Genomic DNA, 19445 nt, shown 5'->3' on the forward strand with positions numbered 1-19445 from the left:
GAAAATAATTTTTCAAAATATTTATTTTTGCTCAAATCCTTATGTAAGTCTTCCATTTAAAACTGTTACATTTTTGATCTATGCCGTCCTTGTTGTTCCTCTGGCTGTATATAATAGTCCTTTAATAAGTCTGCTGCACCTTATCCCTTGCACTGGTCCTGATTGATCCCAGAAAGACGGAAAAAAATTTTGGTGTAATAATAGTTGACACCATTTCCGGCGTTGAGAATCATGAACATTTTTTACATTGCAGTTTTGTTAAAACTCGAAAAATTTGCAATGCTTATGTTTTGTAAACCTTCTTTTAAATGCTTTTTCTTTTAAATTTATTTTAAAAATGTTTTTTTTTCAATATTTATTTTTGTGCAAATCCTTATGTGAGTCCTTAATTTAATATTATAGGTAGATTTTTTTATCTATGATGTACTTGGTATTCTTCTGGCTGTATCATGCTTGTGTATCGAAGTCTTTGGGCTCTGCTGTACCCTATCCCCTGCACTGATTCTGATTGATAACGAAAAAGACGAGAAACATTTTGGTGCAAAGTAGTTGCCTCCATTTTTGGCGTAAGAGTCTTTTACATCGTAAAGTTTTGTTAAAATTCTGAAACTTTACAATGCTGATGTTTGTAAACCTTCTTTGAAACGATGTTTATTTTTTATATTTATTTTTAAATTGTTTTTCTTAAATATTTATTTTTGTCCAAATCCTTATAAAAGTCTTTCATTTAATATAACTACACTTTTGATCTATGTTTTATTTGGTTTTCCTGTGACTATATCATGCATGTGTATAGCAGTCTTCGTCCTCAGCTGTACCCTGTCCCTAGCACTGATCCTGATTGATCCCAGAAAGACCAGGAGAAATGTTTCATAGCAAATGTTTTCGTGTTATTAAAGTTGATCAGATGGTGTCAAGGAGATAAGACTCTTCTTCTAGACAACATTTCGAATAATTTTAAACGCTTTAAAGCATGATTATGCTATGATATAAAGACACATTAAAAAGAAAAATGCTAAGAAGACAAAGCATATCGTCTAGAAAAAAAGTTAACCTTGCCGTTATTACAGTTCAATGTTCTTTTAATGTGTTTGTAAAGTTCTTCTAATGTTCTTGCGAAATTTTTTAAATTTACTCTGTTGCAAAGATTTTTAAAATTAACTATTTGTATTTTAGTTAAGTATAATAAAATTCAACTTTTTTATGGAGGTATTGTTGTTTAATTTGAATTATTATTGTTTTGAAAACAGAAATTACGTAAATATTTATTTGAAATAGCACTCTATATATTAAACTGTGCATATTAGATTACAAGTAACTGTAGTAGCACGGGGAAATGTATTTTATCCTGATTTACCCCCCGGGGCCACTGCGGCTTCTCATGTTATGTTTTGTTTTTCATCTATTTTCTCTCTCGGCTACTGTGGGTTTTCTAGTTTTGTTTCTCACCTTTATTTTTCCATTTTTCGATGACAACTTAACTCTTTATATCACCTTTTTTTCTTCTCATTCACGTCTGGCTGGTTTTGCAAATAGGCGCCGGTTTTTGAGCGATTGAAACATATCGATTGTCTTTATTTTCTTTTTGACCCGAATGAAGTTTTCAATCAAGTATTATCTTATCTTACCATTTCAGTTTCTGTGGATTATTTATTTAGTACAAGAAACTGCACACGCACTCCTTTTAAAAAACTAATAAGTGAAACACAACAGATGGACAAAAATTATTTTACTTCAAATGTTCTGGTGAAAGTATTATTATCGTGGTATCATCTTCGTCTTTGTCTAATTTTTATCATATTATTACTATGGTATAATCTTTGATACGTATTTGAAAAAATTTAATTGAGGGGCCTCAGGGGTGTTAAGGTTTAAGTAAAAATAAAATATTTAATCATTTTTTGACCAAACACACTTCGTTTAAAATTATAGTAAAGTTCAGACATTTTTGAACCATGTATACAAGGTGCTCAAACATATTTACAATTTTTAAAACTTTTCAAAAATAATTACCTTGTAGAGATTTAAAAACACCTTTGTTTTTCTTATTGAACAACATTTCGCGCATAAAGTCAAATCTGATTAAAAACGTTTAAAACTACTTCCAACAGTTAAGCAAAAATATAATTTTGGGATTTAATTAAACTCATGATAATATTAAGAATCTAAGTAAATTTTAGAAATTTTTTTTGATACGATAAACTCGATTTAATATTTGTTACTCGGTAAAAAAAGATTTGCAAACTTAAAAGTTAATAAAAATTTAAATAAAAGTAATTTTATAATAAAATAATGCATTTAATAAGACATCAGCTCTTTGAATATAGCCAAAAAAAGCGCAGCTTCGGAAGTCAAAATTTAAATTTTCACTAAAAAATCAGCTATAAATTACTAATAGTAAAATTTTGGTTTTGGTTTTGATTTTTTGCCGGATTATTTCTAAATCAACTGATAATTGTATTACTATTATTTTTTTTTCAAATAATAAAATTTTTACTTTTTGTGTAAATATTTTAAAAGGGAATTCATATTATTTTAAATGGGAACTCACTTCAGGCGGAAAAAAAAATCTGAAATCCTGAGACCAAAAACCCATATTTTCCAGAAGTCACTCCGCAATCACTCTGATTAATCAAAACGCTATATGGAGTAACAATATATATATTTTTTTTGTTCAAAATTCCCCCTGTTTCAATTTTTTTTAAAATTGTCTAGAAAACATCTTAGAAAATAATCAATTAATAAAGAAACTAAAACACTGTAGATTTTTGCATTGTATAAACTCATCAAAAATTTTAAATAAAGTAAAAATTGTATTCGAATAGTTTGAATTAGTGATTGCTTTGTTGTTGGCAACAATATGCTAAGAATTCTAATATTAGCAATTCTAATATTAGAATTCCAATATTAGAGTTCTAATATTAGCAACTGAGATATTGAGAAATTAGAGATAATTTGATTTTTTTTCTTTTTCTTGCATTCAGCATGAATGTTTAAAACGTTTTTTTACTTCTTATCTCACATCTATTTTTTTTTCTCTTTGGCATTTCCATCACCTATCTAAATGTTACGAATTTATTAACGTTTTGATATCAAAATTAAAGTTTCAGAACGTTTTTTTCATAAAATTTCCAGTTGGTTTAATTATATTTAATATTGTTGAATAACTTAAATGAAAATTAAAGGGAAAAATAACGGTGACGTGTTTCTATAACTGCTGAAAAACTTTTCTTCAAATTTAAATAATCCTTCTCATAAATTTTTCGAAAATGACGGTTTTAGCTAGCTTTAAAACCAAACCCCTAACACAGCATAACGTATAAATATTGATTCTTCATTTTCCTAACTATTTCACGATGCTAAAAGTGTGTACAGATTCAAAACCATTAAATATTTATTAACTACAGCAGTAATACGTTTTCAACATGACAAGACATAACTTTATTAGCATGACAAGATTTAACAACAAGCTTTTTATAAAATTCAATTCCCACAACATCAACAACAATTGTAAACACATTTATACGACAACATCAAAAACGTCTCAATGTTTTTCATAAAATTACAATATAAAATTCAAAATAAAGCAATAACATTGGCACCAACTTTTAAAATATATAAAATGATTTAAGCTAATAGGTATGTAGGTACTTTTTGTCAATAGAACGATTTGAAAAAATTAAACTTAAAAACACCTATTTTATAGAATTTAAGGATTGGTTAGGTGCGTTCTATAGGGCGAAATTATGTTTTGTTATTGGTCAGTTATAGCATGTGGCCACTTATAATATAATAAACTAAATTAAACTCTGTGGCGCGACAGCCCATAGAGGGCCAAAGCCTACTGTGCCCATCTCAGTTTTCTTGACCTTGGGCTCTGGGGTGCAGGAGCAGATGTTCCGGTCAGGTGGTCAGCCGAAGGCAGAACCCCCAGTGTTTAGTTCTCAAGCTTGGTACTCATTTATCGACCCACTGAAGGGATGAAAGGCTGAGTCAACCTTGCCCGGCCCGAGGATCGAACCGGGGACCTGTGGCATGACAGCGCAAAGCGCTACCGCTCAGCCACCGGGCGTCACTCTTAATATAATGGTCAGTTATAATAGTGGCCACTTTATAAAAAGTTAAAAATTTTAACGATTAAAAAAGTTTGGTGTTGATAAGGAAAAGCATTTCTTTTAAAGCCTTTCTTAAAATGGGGCAAGCATTGCAAGGTTCATTTCCAAAAACAAAGAAAAAAATGAAACAAGTGTAAACCAAAGTAATTTTCAGAATAGAATAAAATATTTATAATAATTCCATATTTATTTCAAAAATAATAATATAATAAACCGAGCATTTTTGGAGAAAGAAAATGGTGACAGGCAGACACTTTTTTAATCGCCATTTGTCATCTATGGATTGTGTTTTCGATACTAGGAAGTGCTGCAAGCTGTATGCCGCTTGTACTTCCGGGTTACTGTTTCCGGTGTATTTCAAAGCCATCTCACAACGTGATCATTGTGTTTTAAGATTCTTGCAAACGTGGTTATTAAATACTTATTACTAAACTTTATCTTGCTCCTCGAACAATATGCTAACACTAACGTAAGATGTTGCACAGCTTGCAACACGAACAAATAGTAATAAACAAATGGAAAGAGGCCAAATCCAGACTGCCAAAAAAGCGAGTTATTCAAAATCTAGCAACCATGTCACCTTTTTTAACAATATATCTCTATATAACTAAAACAAATTTTCTCTTCAAACTCACCAGAATTACCTAATAACATTAACATCTCATGAAATACAACAGATTTGAGCTCAGAAATTATCTAATTTATTTCTTATTATTAAAAACAAAATGATCCGTTTGAAAATATCGCTTCGCAGAATAACATGTAGTAAGCAGCTGCAAACTTTCCAACCGAGACTAGAGCAGGCATACAGTTCGAGATTGTTATTGTTTACATTTCTACTGAAAACACCATCCATAGTCGCTCTGTGGCTAGTAGAAACCGATAATTTTGCCCTATAGTACGTTCGTAAAAGATATCTATTGAAGACGGCCTCCAACTGAATTGATCTAGTTACGCCTTGGTTGGATAAATTGAAATCATTTCCACGATCGCAATTGTAAAAAGCTACCTTAAATTATAAAATGAAAGTATAGTTACATAAAACTGAAAGAATTCGCCTGGAATACTCAGAGGGCAGGGTGAAATGGAGAAATTTATTGGAAGGTCTTGAACAATCACATTTTACAAATCCTATTGTGTCATCGATATGTTATTGAAAACTTTTATAAGTGCTCTGAATCTAATAGAAACAAAGCTACGCCAATAGCATCTTAAATCTTTTTAGCATGGACGTCGAAATATTCTCTAACCACGAAAATTGCTTTTGTTATTGTATTTGTCTCCAAGTATACAACTCACATTGTAACATTACACTTTAACACATTCGTAAAAGGGATCTTCCGTACTACTAACTATACTATATTCCATACAAAATGTTTAGATTACAGTATTTACTACATTCTACAAAATTACTGTTTTGACATTTTCTATGTCAAAACCCGGATGTTTTCATCTTTTTTGACAGTTTCGCCTTTTCTGTTCAGTTACTTACTCAAAAGCAGTAGGAACAGATTGAAGCTCAGCAATTAGTTAGAAAAATATCTCGGCGTTTGAAAGTCACCGTTAAAATCGACTGAAAAATATATAAATATAATACCTTCCACATCTGCTACTAAAGAAGATGGATGAATACATTAAGAGAAGCGTAGGACAGGATTACATATTTTGAAACATAACATTAATAACAATGCCTGTTAAATTCTTGATGAACAATATTGCAAACGTAAAATAATGAATAATTTTTCATCTGTTTTCAAAATTTCGTCAAATAAATATGATACCTAATACTAATGGTGTTTATGAACGACACCGCATGTGAAAAATCTTGAAATAAATCATTGTACATTTAAAAATGCAACAATGTGCATTTTAGAATACAACATATGGATTTCAAAATACAATACTGACGACAATAATAGAGATTCCTTATGAATAATTAATTCATATAAGTTTCATCATATTCAAATGCTTACTAAAGGTATTTATGAGACACGATGAAATAATTCCACTCAGGAAAATCCAGCATTATAAAAAGCAAATACATTATTCTGCAATTAAAAAGGAATTATGCATTTCAAAATACATTAACAATTTATGAAAACAATATTGATAACAAGGTAGAATACAGCATTATTATATAGAATACAACATTAATAGCAAGGAAAAGTAGACTCTTTGTGATTAATATTACATATAAGATGCATCCAATAAATGTGATGGAAACATCTATATAAACAAGCATGGTGTTGCATTGTTGCTAAGCAGCAATCAACATGAATGTGAATAGAAGGATGTCAGATCCAAGGGTAATATTGAACATTTTAAAACACAAATCAATCACAATAACGTTGGAGAATCACTTTCTCATTAATAATATTTACAAGAATTGGTGTTTTAACATCATTTTATGAAAGATACAGTATTGAGGGAGAAACTTTCCTTAAAAATAAAATCTCAAGTTACGTTTGAAAAGTTCTGTGAATAGTCACATAAGAAAAGGACACAAAATACCTTTAGAAATCGCCATTATCTACAACTTATTTTTGACATCAACTGAGCAGACTAACTATAAGAACTTTAAACTATCTGGATATGCTTCTGATTGTAGTGCTTGAGGCACCATTGTCATTCATTTCTGTATCTGTACGTTGTCAGAAAACATCATTCTTACCGTCTCTAAAATTTATTTATCTAACTTTTAGTCACCCGGACGCTTACAGTTAGACTTTGAGCCATGAAGAGAAAAATCTTAACGACACGTGAAAAAATAAGGTTTCTCGCAACCAACTTTTTCCTGCATGATTTAAGATCGAGATTAGTTTTAATTTCTATATTCTGCAGCAAGTTTAGAAAAAGCCATTATCCCCATCGAAAGAGCCTGTTTGCATCTAAGTGCATGCTAAATGGATGCCAAGATCCAAGCGCGAACGAATATCAACATCGCCAACTCTTGAAATAACGTAGCACGACCTACTTTTTGCTTATAAAAACAGCACGAATTAAATTTTGTCTGACAAGTTTAACTTGGAAAGCTTTTATATTGTTTTGAAAGCATAATTATATAATTTGATAGCTAAATAAAACGGAACTATATGCAGTCGCAGATAATGACTTAAATTCTATGCCGCAATGGTCTTTTCTTAACTTGCAACGGAGTATAAATACGAATAGGATGTGGCTTCCTCTTTTTTATATGGTATAAAATAGAAGCTACAAGATGGGGCCTAGGGTAATGATAAGACGGTATGTAAGATCATTGGAGAGGAAAATTGGAATTAACAGATTTATGCCAATTTAGAATGAAATAAGACTTTTTTTTTTCTAATTTGTTCTGGTGGTATTTTAATGGTGTAACGTATTATTCTTTTTCCTGATTGATGCAAGGAAAATTTGCTTGTCCCAGGTAGCTAGAGGCCTAATGTTAAAGCCAAATGATATACCCTAAAACAAATTGAAAGAAAAAGTTTTCTGGATTAACAAAAAGTTCCCAGAAATCTCTAACACTTCTAAGCTCTCACACAATCTAAATTTATTGACACCGTGGGTGATGAATAACGTTCACGGCACTCGACAAATCTGAAAGCAGAATTTTAGCAAAGCGGTTACGACAAATGTTGTTGTTAGCTCCTTAAAGGATATCGAAAAGAAAAAGTTAATTTGACATGACAGATAACACACAAAAAGATTTGATTAAGCGTGAAATTTGTTCCCATTTTGTTCTAAACTCTTTGAAAACGTGATTTTTGTGTTTCTCGATCGATTTCAGAAGAAGCTTTGATAGACTTTTTCCAGCTGTTTTATCGAAGTGTATTGTGGCTAACTGATGATAGTTTGAGGATGAATAAAGGTAGTTTTCTGTTTCCATGATTTGTGTTATGCCCCTTTCATCAAAATTTTTGGACGAATGATATGCATAAACGCATTAGGTGCTGGCTGGGGGGATTAGTCCGAAATGTATCAGGCATTCGAAGTAGACAGACCATTATTGCACTTGTTATATTGAAGTGTATTGAGGCTAACTGATTATAACTTCACGATGAATAATGATATTTTGTTTCCATATTTTGTGTTTGTATTTGTTTTATTCCTCATTCATCAAATTGTTTAGACGCACGATATGCACAGACATTTTAGACGCAAGTTGATATGGATCGAGACATTCGAAGTAAAAATAAAAATAAAAACATTATTCCAGTTGCTAAGTGAAAGTGTATTCTGGATGACTGATAATAAAGGTATTTTGTTTCCATATTTGATATCATTTGTTTTGTCCTCCATTCACCAAACTTTTTTGATACCGAACAGTTTGAAATGAATCAGATATTCTAAATAGATAGACACTTCGAAATCAGATTGATTCATTTTTTTCTAAACGAGCACATGCTAGTTTTTTATTTAAAAACAGTTCTACGCCTATTATTCCTTTCAGAGATTCTAATTAAAAAACAGCACCTTTAAAAGTGTGTGAAAGACATTTTTCCAACATTGGTATTGGAGATGGTTAGCAATGCATGATTGAAGAATGTTTTGTTTTCGCCGCAAAATATTTAAATATGAGAGCTTAAGTGCATCAAAATATTATGAACCTTCAATAAATATATTTGGATAAAAAAATATTCAAACTGCACCTTAAAATAACCTTTGCTTTTGTGTAACATACTTTGCAAGAGTTTTAATCTACAAAAACTCTGCGGCTTCTAAATCTGGAAACTTCTATTCTAGTTTTTTCTATTAATTTGTAATTCAAAATTTTCTCAGATAAAGGAAATGTACACATTAATTACTAAAAGTTAATTATATTTCGAGCAAAAAATATTCTACTGACGTGATTAAGCTCAAAGTCACTTGTTTTCAAATAATTGAAAAAAGTTGAAGCAATAAGTTATTTACTAGACAATACATATCATCAATCAAACGTACTAATGAATGCTATCCCAGTTACTTATTTTCTTAAACATTTTTTAAACAATATTGCCTGGTATAAAACTAATAAGCATTAAAAAAAAATTTTAAGCTCAAATACTTCTCACAGTTTCTTATGAAATGTACTTTTAAAAAGTCCCCTCTGCGGAGGATCAAAATTGTGATGGAATGTCTTCGGATCATCCTCAGGGATGTTTCCCAGACCGTCGCCAATAGCCCATTGTGCAGCTCTAGAGCGACGTAAATGAACAAATCAAATAAAATCAAAATGTACTTTTAAATTAATCAAAGTAATTTCCAAATAAATGCATTTTGGTATTGTTTCTGCACATTTAAAATTTTGTTGGCAACAGGAATTTATGTGAAGAAGAAAAAATCAACGAACGAATCCTATATTTTAGTTAACATTCGATTTTAATTTTTTTAATACATTTAAAAACCTTTTATTGAAATTCTCATGATGGTTATAAATTAATTAATAGAATACCAGTAAAATAACAAAAGTACTGTTATCGATACTGAATCTTAGTAATAATTTTTTAAATTTTTTTTATATATAAATATTGCCGTTCAATTAAACTAACATTTTGATCATTTTTTTATTTCATTAATTTTTTTTTTAAAAAATATAAATAAATCTTATTTATTGACTTAAAAATCAATATAGATTAAAATATTTCTCAATTTTTAAAACCTTTGAAATTTGGAATTTTTGAATGCAGTTAAAGTCACATTTTATTAAAAAATCCATTGAAATCAACAATTAGCAATTATAATGTCAAAACATTAAAAAAGAAATTATCTATGCTAAGTCGTAATTATGTATTGTATGTTTGTTAACAAAATCATTTTTTAAAAATAACATTGCACTCAATTTAATAAAACACAAGTCTTTTAAACAATTTTGTGAAACCTAAATGTTTAAGAGTGCATAAATTAAATTTTTTATATAATTATAGTAATGAATAAATAATAATACTATTAATGTTAAATAAACTCTTTCTAAGTTTGTTTTAGGTAAAGTATATGTTTTTTAATTCTAGGATTAACGAGTAAATCTAGAGTCTAGGCTTTTAAAAATTGTATCGCTAAAACATAAGAGCAGCAGCAATCCGTTATAATTTTCAATAAACCTGCAATTATTTACAATACCTGCAATTATCTAATTTACAACAAGCTAAAATCTGTTTACAAATTAATTAATGCAAATAAATGGCCTTAATGTAAATACAAAGAAAAAGAGAAAACGAAGTGAACTTGGCAAATACATTATAAACAAAAGTTAAGTGAAGGAAAAAAGATTAGAAAATACTATAAAACTTCGAGTTTAAAGATATTGAGTAAATCTAATATTGTTGAAAATATTGTTTTTGAAAAGTTACTTATATAAAGATCAAAACAATTGTCAGTATAAAAACCAATGCAATAGTCAATATAAAAATGAATACAATGTAAAAATTAAAGCTCAAATTACTTTGTATGCTACACAAGCTATTGCCCTGACAGCAGAATTTACAGAGACAATCTTCTGTACAATCTTCATAGATTCAAATTTATCTGCAATCCTATCACAGTCAAGCACAGACAATCATGGTTAAAACTAGGCATAATCTAACTTGTATTATATATCAGAAAAATTTAAAGTAGAAAAAAAATAATAAAGTCGATAAAAATTATGCTTTCTAAAATTCATATTGTACAGTCTGTAATTAAAAAAAAACAGAATTTTTAGAAATTCTTAATCTTTTTTTTAATGTCTTGCCATTTATAATTCTTTTTTTCATTTTCGAAAATTCCAGCTAATTGAAGAAAATTAGTTTAGAATATTAGAAATTCTCAATTTTCTTGTTTATTCTTTAAAAAGAGTTTTACGCCTAATATTCTTTTCAGCGATTCTAATTAAAAACAGCACCTTTAAACGTGAATGAAAGACGTTTTTCAACATTGGTATTGGAGATGTTTATCAATGCATGTTTACAGAATGCTTTGTTTTCACCGTATAAAATATTTGAATATGGGACCTTAAGTGGCTCGAAATATTATGGACCTTCAATAAATACATTTGCATAAAAATGTATTCAAATTACACACAATGAATTAAAATAACCTTTGCTTACATGTAAAATACTTTGCAAGAATTTTAATTTAAAAATACTCTGTGGCTTCTAAATCTGGGAACTTCTATTCTAGTTTTTTCTACAATTTTTAATTCAAAACTTTCTCAGATAAAAGAAAATTACCATATCAATTACTTGAAGTTAAATATATAATTTGGGGCAAAAAAATATTCTACTGACGTAATTATTCTCAAAGTCAATTATTTTCAAAGAATTGAAAATAAATTTTCTTTAGCTAGAGATAATAGCTGACGATGAGATAAAATATAAAATAATCGGCAGATAAAATAATCAAAAATAAAAGACAATAAATTATCTGCAGATAAAAACTAAGATAATTGGATAAAAATTAATCTGCAGATGCAGCGATATTCTGCAGCGTACACAGCCGTGCAAAGCTTCTGCTACCAGGATAATCTCTACTCAATTATCAAAGTCGATTACACTGAATAATTACAGACATTTACGGTTTTATTTTAGCCGATTTCTTCAATGAAGATGTATATAAATGCATATAAAGCTCATTTATATATTAAAAAAAGGAAAAAAAAGCACCAACTGTTTCAATGTGAGATAATTAATATGTTATAAAAAAAGTATAGCATGCATTCATGGCTAAAATACTTATTAGTTCTGTTCAAATATTTGCAGAGAATTCCTTTTTTTACCCATTGGCAAAATGTGATCGCCGTTTTTCAGTATAAGAGAATAGCGCGTCATCAATTATCTTATTTAAATTGTAGCAATGCGCAATAAATTGAAAAATAATAACAATCTATAGAATCATCAATACACAAGTCAGGATAGATTTTTAAAAAATTAATTGTAATAATCAATCGAGTGTTTTAAAAAGTTTTTCTTTTAAACATTTGAAGCAAATTTAAGTTTATATTATGGAAAATCAGCAGCATCATTCGCATACTAAAATAAGATTAATAGGATTGAGAATTTTTCCTATTAATTTATACTTTAATATTTTTGAGTGTATTTTAATTACCAATTCGAATTTTCTTAATTTTTTTTTCGAATCCCGATCAAAGTTTCCTATTTAAAAAATGGAAAATTAGTAGAAATCATCTCTATTTAAACAAAATTAATATGATTGAGAATTCGATCCATTAACTTATACTTTAATATTTTTAATAAAGTTGTAGATACCAATTTAAATTTCCTTCGTTTTTATTTTGAATCCTAAGTAAAGCTTTCTATTTAATAAAAATTAACATTTAGTTTTAATAACATTTGTAGCAATTATCTGCGTATTAAATCAAAATTGATATGATTTAGAATTCTTTATATTTTCTTATTCTTTTTTATTTTTTAAAGTGTTTTAAATATCAAATCAAATTTTCTTCATATTTGCTTTGATTTCAGATTAAAGCATTCTGTTGAACTCCAAATGCCCTTGTAGAGTGAGAGTTGGAACAAAACAATCGTACAAAGTTCGATCTTTAGAACTTTTTCCTTTAGGACCTGTCAGAATCGTTTCGATTTCACCAATTCCCAAGGTTCCTTTTTTCAAAAGCAGTTCAGTAATCTATTTAAATAAAATAAAGTTCATTAAGTAATATAATAAAGCTTTTTAGTTTTTTAGACATTAAAATATAGTGACAATACACAATTTCAAAATTGGGTAAAATCTTATATACCTTTCATTTCAAGAATTTTTCGTTCGAAAATTATTAAATTACTGGGGAGATAAGCACCCTGCTCGTTGTAGCACATCAAACGATATGACTGACTTGCAATAATTGTCTATTATTAGCACAAAACACTTTTTCTACGAAAATTGAAAATTTTCACTTATAATATACGTACTACACTATTAGAAATTTCTCGGAAAAAAAGGTTAAATAACAATTTATTTAATTGCTATTATACCATATTTAAACAAAATAGTCAAATAACCATACATAATATGGTATTCAAACTATTAGCTGTGAGAAGAACCGTTTATTAACTGCTTTCACCTAATACAGTTAAACAACCAGAATTTTATCGCACTAACTAGGCCCGCAATATGATGCCACTTAGTTCCTTGCAGCTAGGTGCATACTGTAACCGAGAGGAGTAATCTGTCAATATCATGACCGACAGACTGGGTCATTGAGTCTCAGCGTTGACACCACCATATTTCCTCCATTACTTTCAACACACGAAGAGTTGCAGTGTCCTGCTCACCCCGATTTGTGACCCTGGACTCTCAGAATACGATACTCTCATTCATAATGGTACTCTCATGCTGCTTAACACAAAAAAGTGTAGAACTTTCGTGCTAGTTCTAAATGGTAAAAAAACCGTATAGTTTCGTATTCATGTTTTTTTTTTAGTTTGTTTTTTTTAAACCATTTACAACATACTAGTTATAAATGGTTTCAAAACAGCAAAGGCTAAAAAAAAATTTTTTTTACAGTAAAATTTAACGTTTAATTGAATGGACAGACTGATGGTGGTTATTTTACAGTCATGCTAGAATGAAAATTCTGACAGAGTAAAAAAATTTCCGTATGCTTGCGCTTGCATCCCCACTTCCCACGTCCAACATTCATTTCTTTAATCAAATTAAATGTTTATTTTCCTCAAATTAAATGTTTATTTTCTTCAAATTAAATGTTTATTTTCTTCAAATTAAATGTTTATTTTGTGTCAAATTCGATTGGTAAATAGTATGAAAGATCTAGTATAATTCTATTTCACTTATGATTCCATCAATATATATTTGTGATCTTAAATAATTTTGTTACAGTAAAAATTAAAGGTATATTTTGAGAACGAATTTAGTGAGTTCACAATCGTAATATATTTTCACTTAACAAATAGTTTGATACATTAAATGTAATTTGTGCAGGCATTACATTGTGCATCGTGAAGCTGATTGTTAAGCTCTGCATCATTGAAAGAATCTCTATAACGGTAATTTATAATAGTCTATTTAGGTAAATTACTCTGAAAGTAATAATTGTAAAACGATTAATAAGTTTAGACAACAATTGAAATACGTTTAGCTTAAAATTTAGAGTAATAAGTTAACATCATAGAATCACGCTATGATAAAGAGACAACACTTTTAGTTTAAATTCTTAATTTAGAAAACAATCAAATTTAAAAACGCAATAATATCAGAGTAACGTAAAAAAAATAAATATTTCAGGTAAATTCCTTTAAGTTTGAGATGCAAAAATATTTGTGGGGATTTATAAATCGACTATGTCAACTTTCATCTATCAAAAGGTACCTCAAGATAGAATCGAGTTAACATGTCTTATATACTAGTGAATTGGTATTTAATATTTATAGTGGTAGTTACGCCACATTACTCCCCTTCCAGAATTTTATCTGTGATAGAATTCGATGAACAATTACCACTAGTTGATTAATGCTGTTTATTTATTAACTTCAATTTTTGCTCATTATATTTTTTTTTAAATTTTTTCTTCCAAGCATTTCGCTCGTTATTTTTTTTTAATAGCTTTTCGCTATTTTTTTCCATCATTTTTTATCACGTCCGGGTCACCAATGTGGGGATTTATAAATCGACTATGTCAACTTTCATCTATCAAAAGGTACCTCAAGATAAAATCGAGTTAACATGTCTTATATACTAGTGATTTGGTATTTAATATTTATAGTGGTAGTTACGCCACATATTTACAGGAAAACAATGCTTTTATGACGTTTTTTAATTTTATGCTGATGACGACCAAGTGGAAATTAACTTGGAAAATGGAAATTAACTTGGGAAAACTGGATCTTTTCCTGTCATTTTCCGGCTAATAAAAATGTACCAACAACAATACAAGAATGCTACAGCAGATTTTTAGATATAGTTAGTTACAATAATTAGTATTAAAAATTATATTTTAGAGGGCACTATTTTGGAATAAATGAGTTTTAAATCAAGTTCAAAATTTTTTCGATTTGTTATAATGCTCGAAAATTAGAGCAAAATAAGCAAAAAGGGAAATTAATGTTCCACTTGCGACTGCTTTTCTGATAAAACAAACTGCTACTCAATTTTTTAGACTGCGAGGGGGAATCGCGAATTTGTCTTCAAATGGGAAAAAAAAAAATTTGAAAAAATTACCCAGAAAAAACACGCTTTTGCATCGAGTTCCGCAACTTAAAACATTGTCAATGCAAATTATTTATCATATTCACTGTAAGACACTCGGACTATAAAAATTTCATCTCATGACATGAAAAATCCGATCATTAAATCAAAAGCTATTAAAATGTTCCGTTTTCTTTTACTCCACATTACCCGTATGACATAATTATTTTCCTGTGCAACTAATGGGAGAGATATTGGTCATATTCCATTCAAATGCATAGTTATGCTAACAGAAAAAGCATTTTTAATATACTTGTGACGCATTTTCTTTGTCTTACAAAATACTTAAATAAATCAAAGTACTTTGCAGCACTGTAAAGGGACGAATTTTTTCTCAATTTTCTGTAAAACACCAGAAATAACGCCAGAAAGTTATTCTGTAATGTCTTTTCTCTATGACTTTATTGCAGACTCTCACTCTAAAATAATTATTCCAGAATTAATATTTTTTCTCATACATTGATAAGATTATTAAATAATTTTCTTCTGAACTCAAATTTTCTTACGTAACTTTTTATTACAAATTGTGTTTTGTATAGGTATCCTAATCTGTAAAACTTGTCAAGAATTCAAATTTTCTTACTAAAAATACTTGTCTCACATCAAGTTTTATTACATAACTTTTTATTAAAGATTGTGTTTTGTACATGCATCCTAATCTATAAAACTTGTTATGAATTCAAATTTTCTTACTAAGAATACTTGCCTCAATTCAAATTTTCTTACATAACTTTTTATTACAGATTATGTTCTGTACATGTATCCTAATCTCTCTCTATAACACTTTTAGAGAATTCAAATTCTCTTACTATCAGTACTTGTCTCAATTCAAATTTTCTTACATAACTTTTATTTACGGATTATGTTTTGTACATGTATCCTAATCAATAACATTTTTTAAGAATTCAAATTTTCTTACTATGAGTACTTGTCTCAATTCAAATTTTTTTACATAACTTTTTATTACAGATTGTGTTTTGTACATGTATCCTAATCAATAACACTTTTTAGGAATTCAAATTTTCTTACTATGAGTACTTGTCTCAATTCAAATTTGCTTACCTAACTTTTTATTACAGATTGTGTTTTGTATATGCATCTTAATTTATAAAACTCATAAAGAATTCAAATTTTCTTACTATGAGTACTTGTCTCAATTCAAACTTCCTTACATAACTTTTTATTAAAGATTGTATTTTGTGCATGTATCCTAATCTATAAAACTTTATAAGAAGTAAAGAGTGAAAAAGCTTAATGACTTACCTTTATAAGTTCATTTCTGTGAGCTTTCAATAATGCTACTGTAGATAGAAAGCAACGGTGAGCGTAATACAAAGTTATCTTTAATTCATCCTGGCCTTTCATTCCTTTTATGCATTTGTAGTGTGAATGTCCCTAAAATTTAGAGGAAAAACTCAATAGGTATTTTTACTTTTACTATTTTTTACTGTTAAAAATGGTATTATTTAATGACATTTATAAAATTCTTAAGAGCCTTATTCTGTTTTCTGAAGCAAATATTGCAAAACACACAAAAAATTTCACAGAAGAGCCTTCTTCCACTAGGTTATTCAAATCTGAAATGATTAAGATTATTAATTTTCCACTAGTCATACATTCTTTATATGTGATATGTATCAATGTATAAGGTGGTGAGTATCCCTACTAGTATAGAAAGCGATGTTACTAGGAATTTTCCTCATTGTAGAACTTAGGCTCACCTAAGTGAATTTACTAACATCAGCCTTAAAAATACAACGACAGTTTGAAAATTTTATGACACATTTTTTTACTTTTACAAACACAATTGTGACACAATTTTTTACTTTTGCATTATTTAATGACAATAATAAAATTCTTAAGAGGAGTTGTGCTCTGTTTTCTGAAGCAGTTATTCCAAAACACTCAAAAATGTTTTATAGAAGAACCTTCCTCCACTAAGTTATACAAAATTGAAATGATTAACGTAATTAACTTTCCACTAGTCATACACTCTTTATATGAGATATACATCAGTGTGTAAGCTGGTGCGCATCCATGCTAGTTTAGAAAGCGATGTTACTGGGAATTTGCCTAATTCTAGAACCTAGTGGACGAAGCCTCATCCAAATGAATTTACTAACAACAGCCTTAAAAATAGTGCAACAGTTTGAAAACATTTTTGACACAAATTTTAATTTTGAAAATGGTATTATTTAATGGCATTTATAAAATTCTTAAGAAGAGTTGTGTTCTGTTTTCTGAGTTAAATATTCCAAAATGTTATTTAGAAGAACTTTCTTTCACTAGGCTATTTAAAAGTGAAATGATTAACAGTGTTAACTCTTCACTAACTAGTCTTACACAAATTTTAATTTTGAAAATGATATTATTTAACGACATTTACGAAATTCTTAAGAAGAGCTGTGTTCTGTTTTCTGAATTAAATGTTCAAGCATGTCATTTAAAATAACTTTCCTTCAATAGGCTATTTAAATGTGAAATGATTAACAATATTAACTAAACTTGCACTCTTTATGTGCTAACTTGTCTTACACTCTTTATATGTGAAATGTATCAATGTGTAAGCAGGTAATCCACGTTCATATAGAAAACATTGTCACTGTAAACACTACTACTGAACCTTATTACAAATTAAAGTGTGCAAAAGTATTTCTAATAAAAATTTTCTATATTTTCTCGGCTAAAAATCTTTAGATTTTATGATTTAAGATAGTGACAAATGTAATATCATTAATTACAGTTGAAGGTAATATTTTATTTAAACAAGGAATGTTGAGGTATTTAATAACTCCAGGTCAATCTTCCTCTACAAAAATTTTGAATTGATAATCAAACTTTAAACTACTTTAAAGGGTCTCATAGTGATTAATTTAGGTGGAATTTAAAGAAAACGCAGTATTTTTTATTCTCTGCAGAAGAAAACTTCTCTTTTTCAAAATAGTTCCAATTTTCATGTTTGAGCTTTTCTTCTTCTTTCATTTAATGCATCGGATCTTATAATTATTTTTATTATTTAAATTAAAAATAACAAAATAGCAGCTTAAAGCTTGTAAATCGGGATTTTCTTAAAATAAATATGAAATCAGGATGTGTCATGCCCTTGATGAAGTTATCCCATAAAACGGTTAGACTCTTTTCCCGTATGATTTTTTAAAATTATAATCAGTATTATTGTTTATCAAAGTCTAGTTTGAGTCTTTCCTTTTGTAGAGACAAGTCATAATAAGTCGCAAAGTAATTAAAAAAATCCTGCTTTTTGAAACTGCAATGTTCCAGATTAATTAGAAAACTTTTCAGTATTCAATAATCAGCCTGATATTTTTAAGTTTATTACAATCTCCTTATATACTTTCAGCTATTAAAAAATGTGCGACATACTACTTAAGCTAATTGCAATAAACCTTCAATAAGGCTATTTACAATAAACCTTCATTACTTTGTGCTTATTGCAAACCACCTAACGTAAATCCGACAAGTTCATTAAACAAAGCAAATTAATATGCATTCAAATTTTCTAATTAGCCTAAATATATGCGGAACCACAGCAAAAATACCGAAAAGTGTCAAGCTGATAAGAAAACACTTGAATCTTTTTCAAATAGACTGGAGCACTAGAAAATTAGACAGCTGCTTGTAAATAGGAAAAGAATTATTCAATTAATGTAAGATATTTACAGCATTCAATAATTATTATAAAAGAGAGATGAAAAAAGAGTTTTTTTGATCACATGAAGCTATTTTAAAGCATAAAGGCAAATAATATTGCAGAACATTTTGCACAGTTTTAAAATGCATACATTGCTTACCATGTTTAAAACACCGGCAAGATATGCTTCAAATTCAATTTTTTCTCGGCCATGCCTCTTAAATTGTTGAGGATGGAGTAGACTCACAGATACGCAGCCTGCAAACTTTGCACATAACAATTCGAAATACTAGAAAATACATTAGAAAAAATAAGTCACTAAAATGAAAATAAAGAAGACTATATGCTGATTTAGATATTATGTTATATATATATAAATATATATATATATTAACACCGAATAACCATTACGTTATGATCACCCTCCATCTATAGCAATGGGCTCGCCCAGGTTTTCATGGTTTCTCGCCCAGGAAGAATGTTTTTATGGGGCACATTAGGACCCATAATCCTCATAGAACAATCCCTGA

The 19445-nt window shown here is 28.8% G+C and overlaps 1 protein-coding gene across 1 annotated transcript in view; it reads right to left on the bottom strand.

Moving 5' to 3' along the window:
• Positions 1–10812: 10812 nt before the first annotated feature.
• Positions 10813–19445, bottom strand: part of LOC107437831 (uncharacterized) — a 13908-nt gene continuing 5275 nt past the window's right edge. The window contains exons 3-5 of the mRNA XM_043050704.2: positions 19076–19204; positions 16530–16661; positions 10813–12692 (exon numbers count right to left, since the gene is read on the bottom strand). Coding sequence (XP_042906638.2) covers positions 12531–12692; positions 16530–16661; positions 19076–19204 — 423 coding nt within the window. The 3' untranslated portion in view covers positions 10813–12530. The remainder of the gene's footprint in view (positions 12693–16529; positions 16662–19075; positions 19205–19445) is intronic.

Source organism: Parasteatoda tepidariorum, chromosome 6, assembly GCF_043381705.1.
Source record: "Parasteatoda tepidariorum isolate YZ-2023 chromosome 6, CAS_Ptep_4.0, whole genome shotgun sequence".
Taxonomy (NCBI): domain Eukaryota; kingdom Metazoa; phylum Arthropoda; class Arachnida; order Araneae; family Theridiidae; genus Parasteatoda; species Parasteatoda tepidariorum.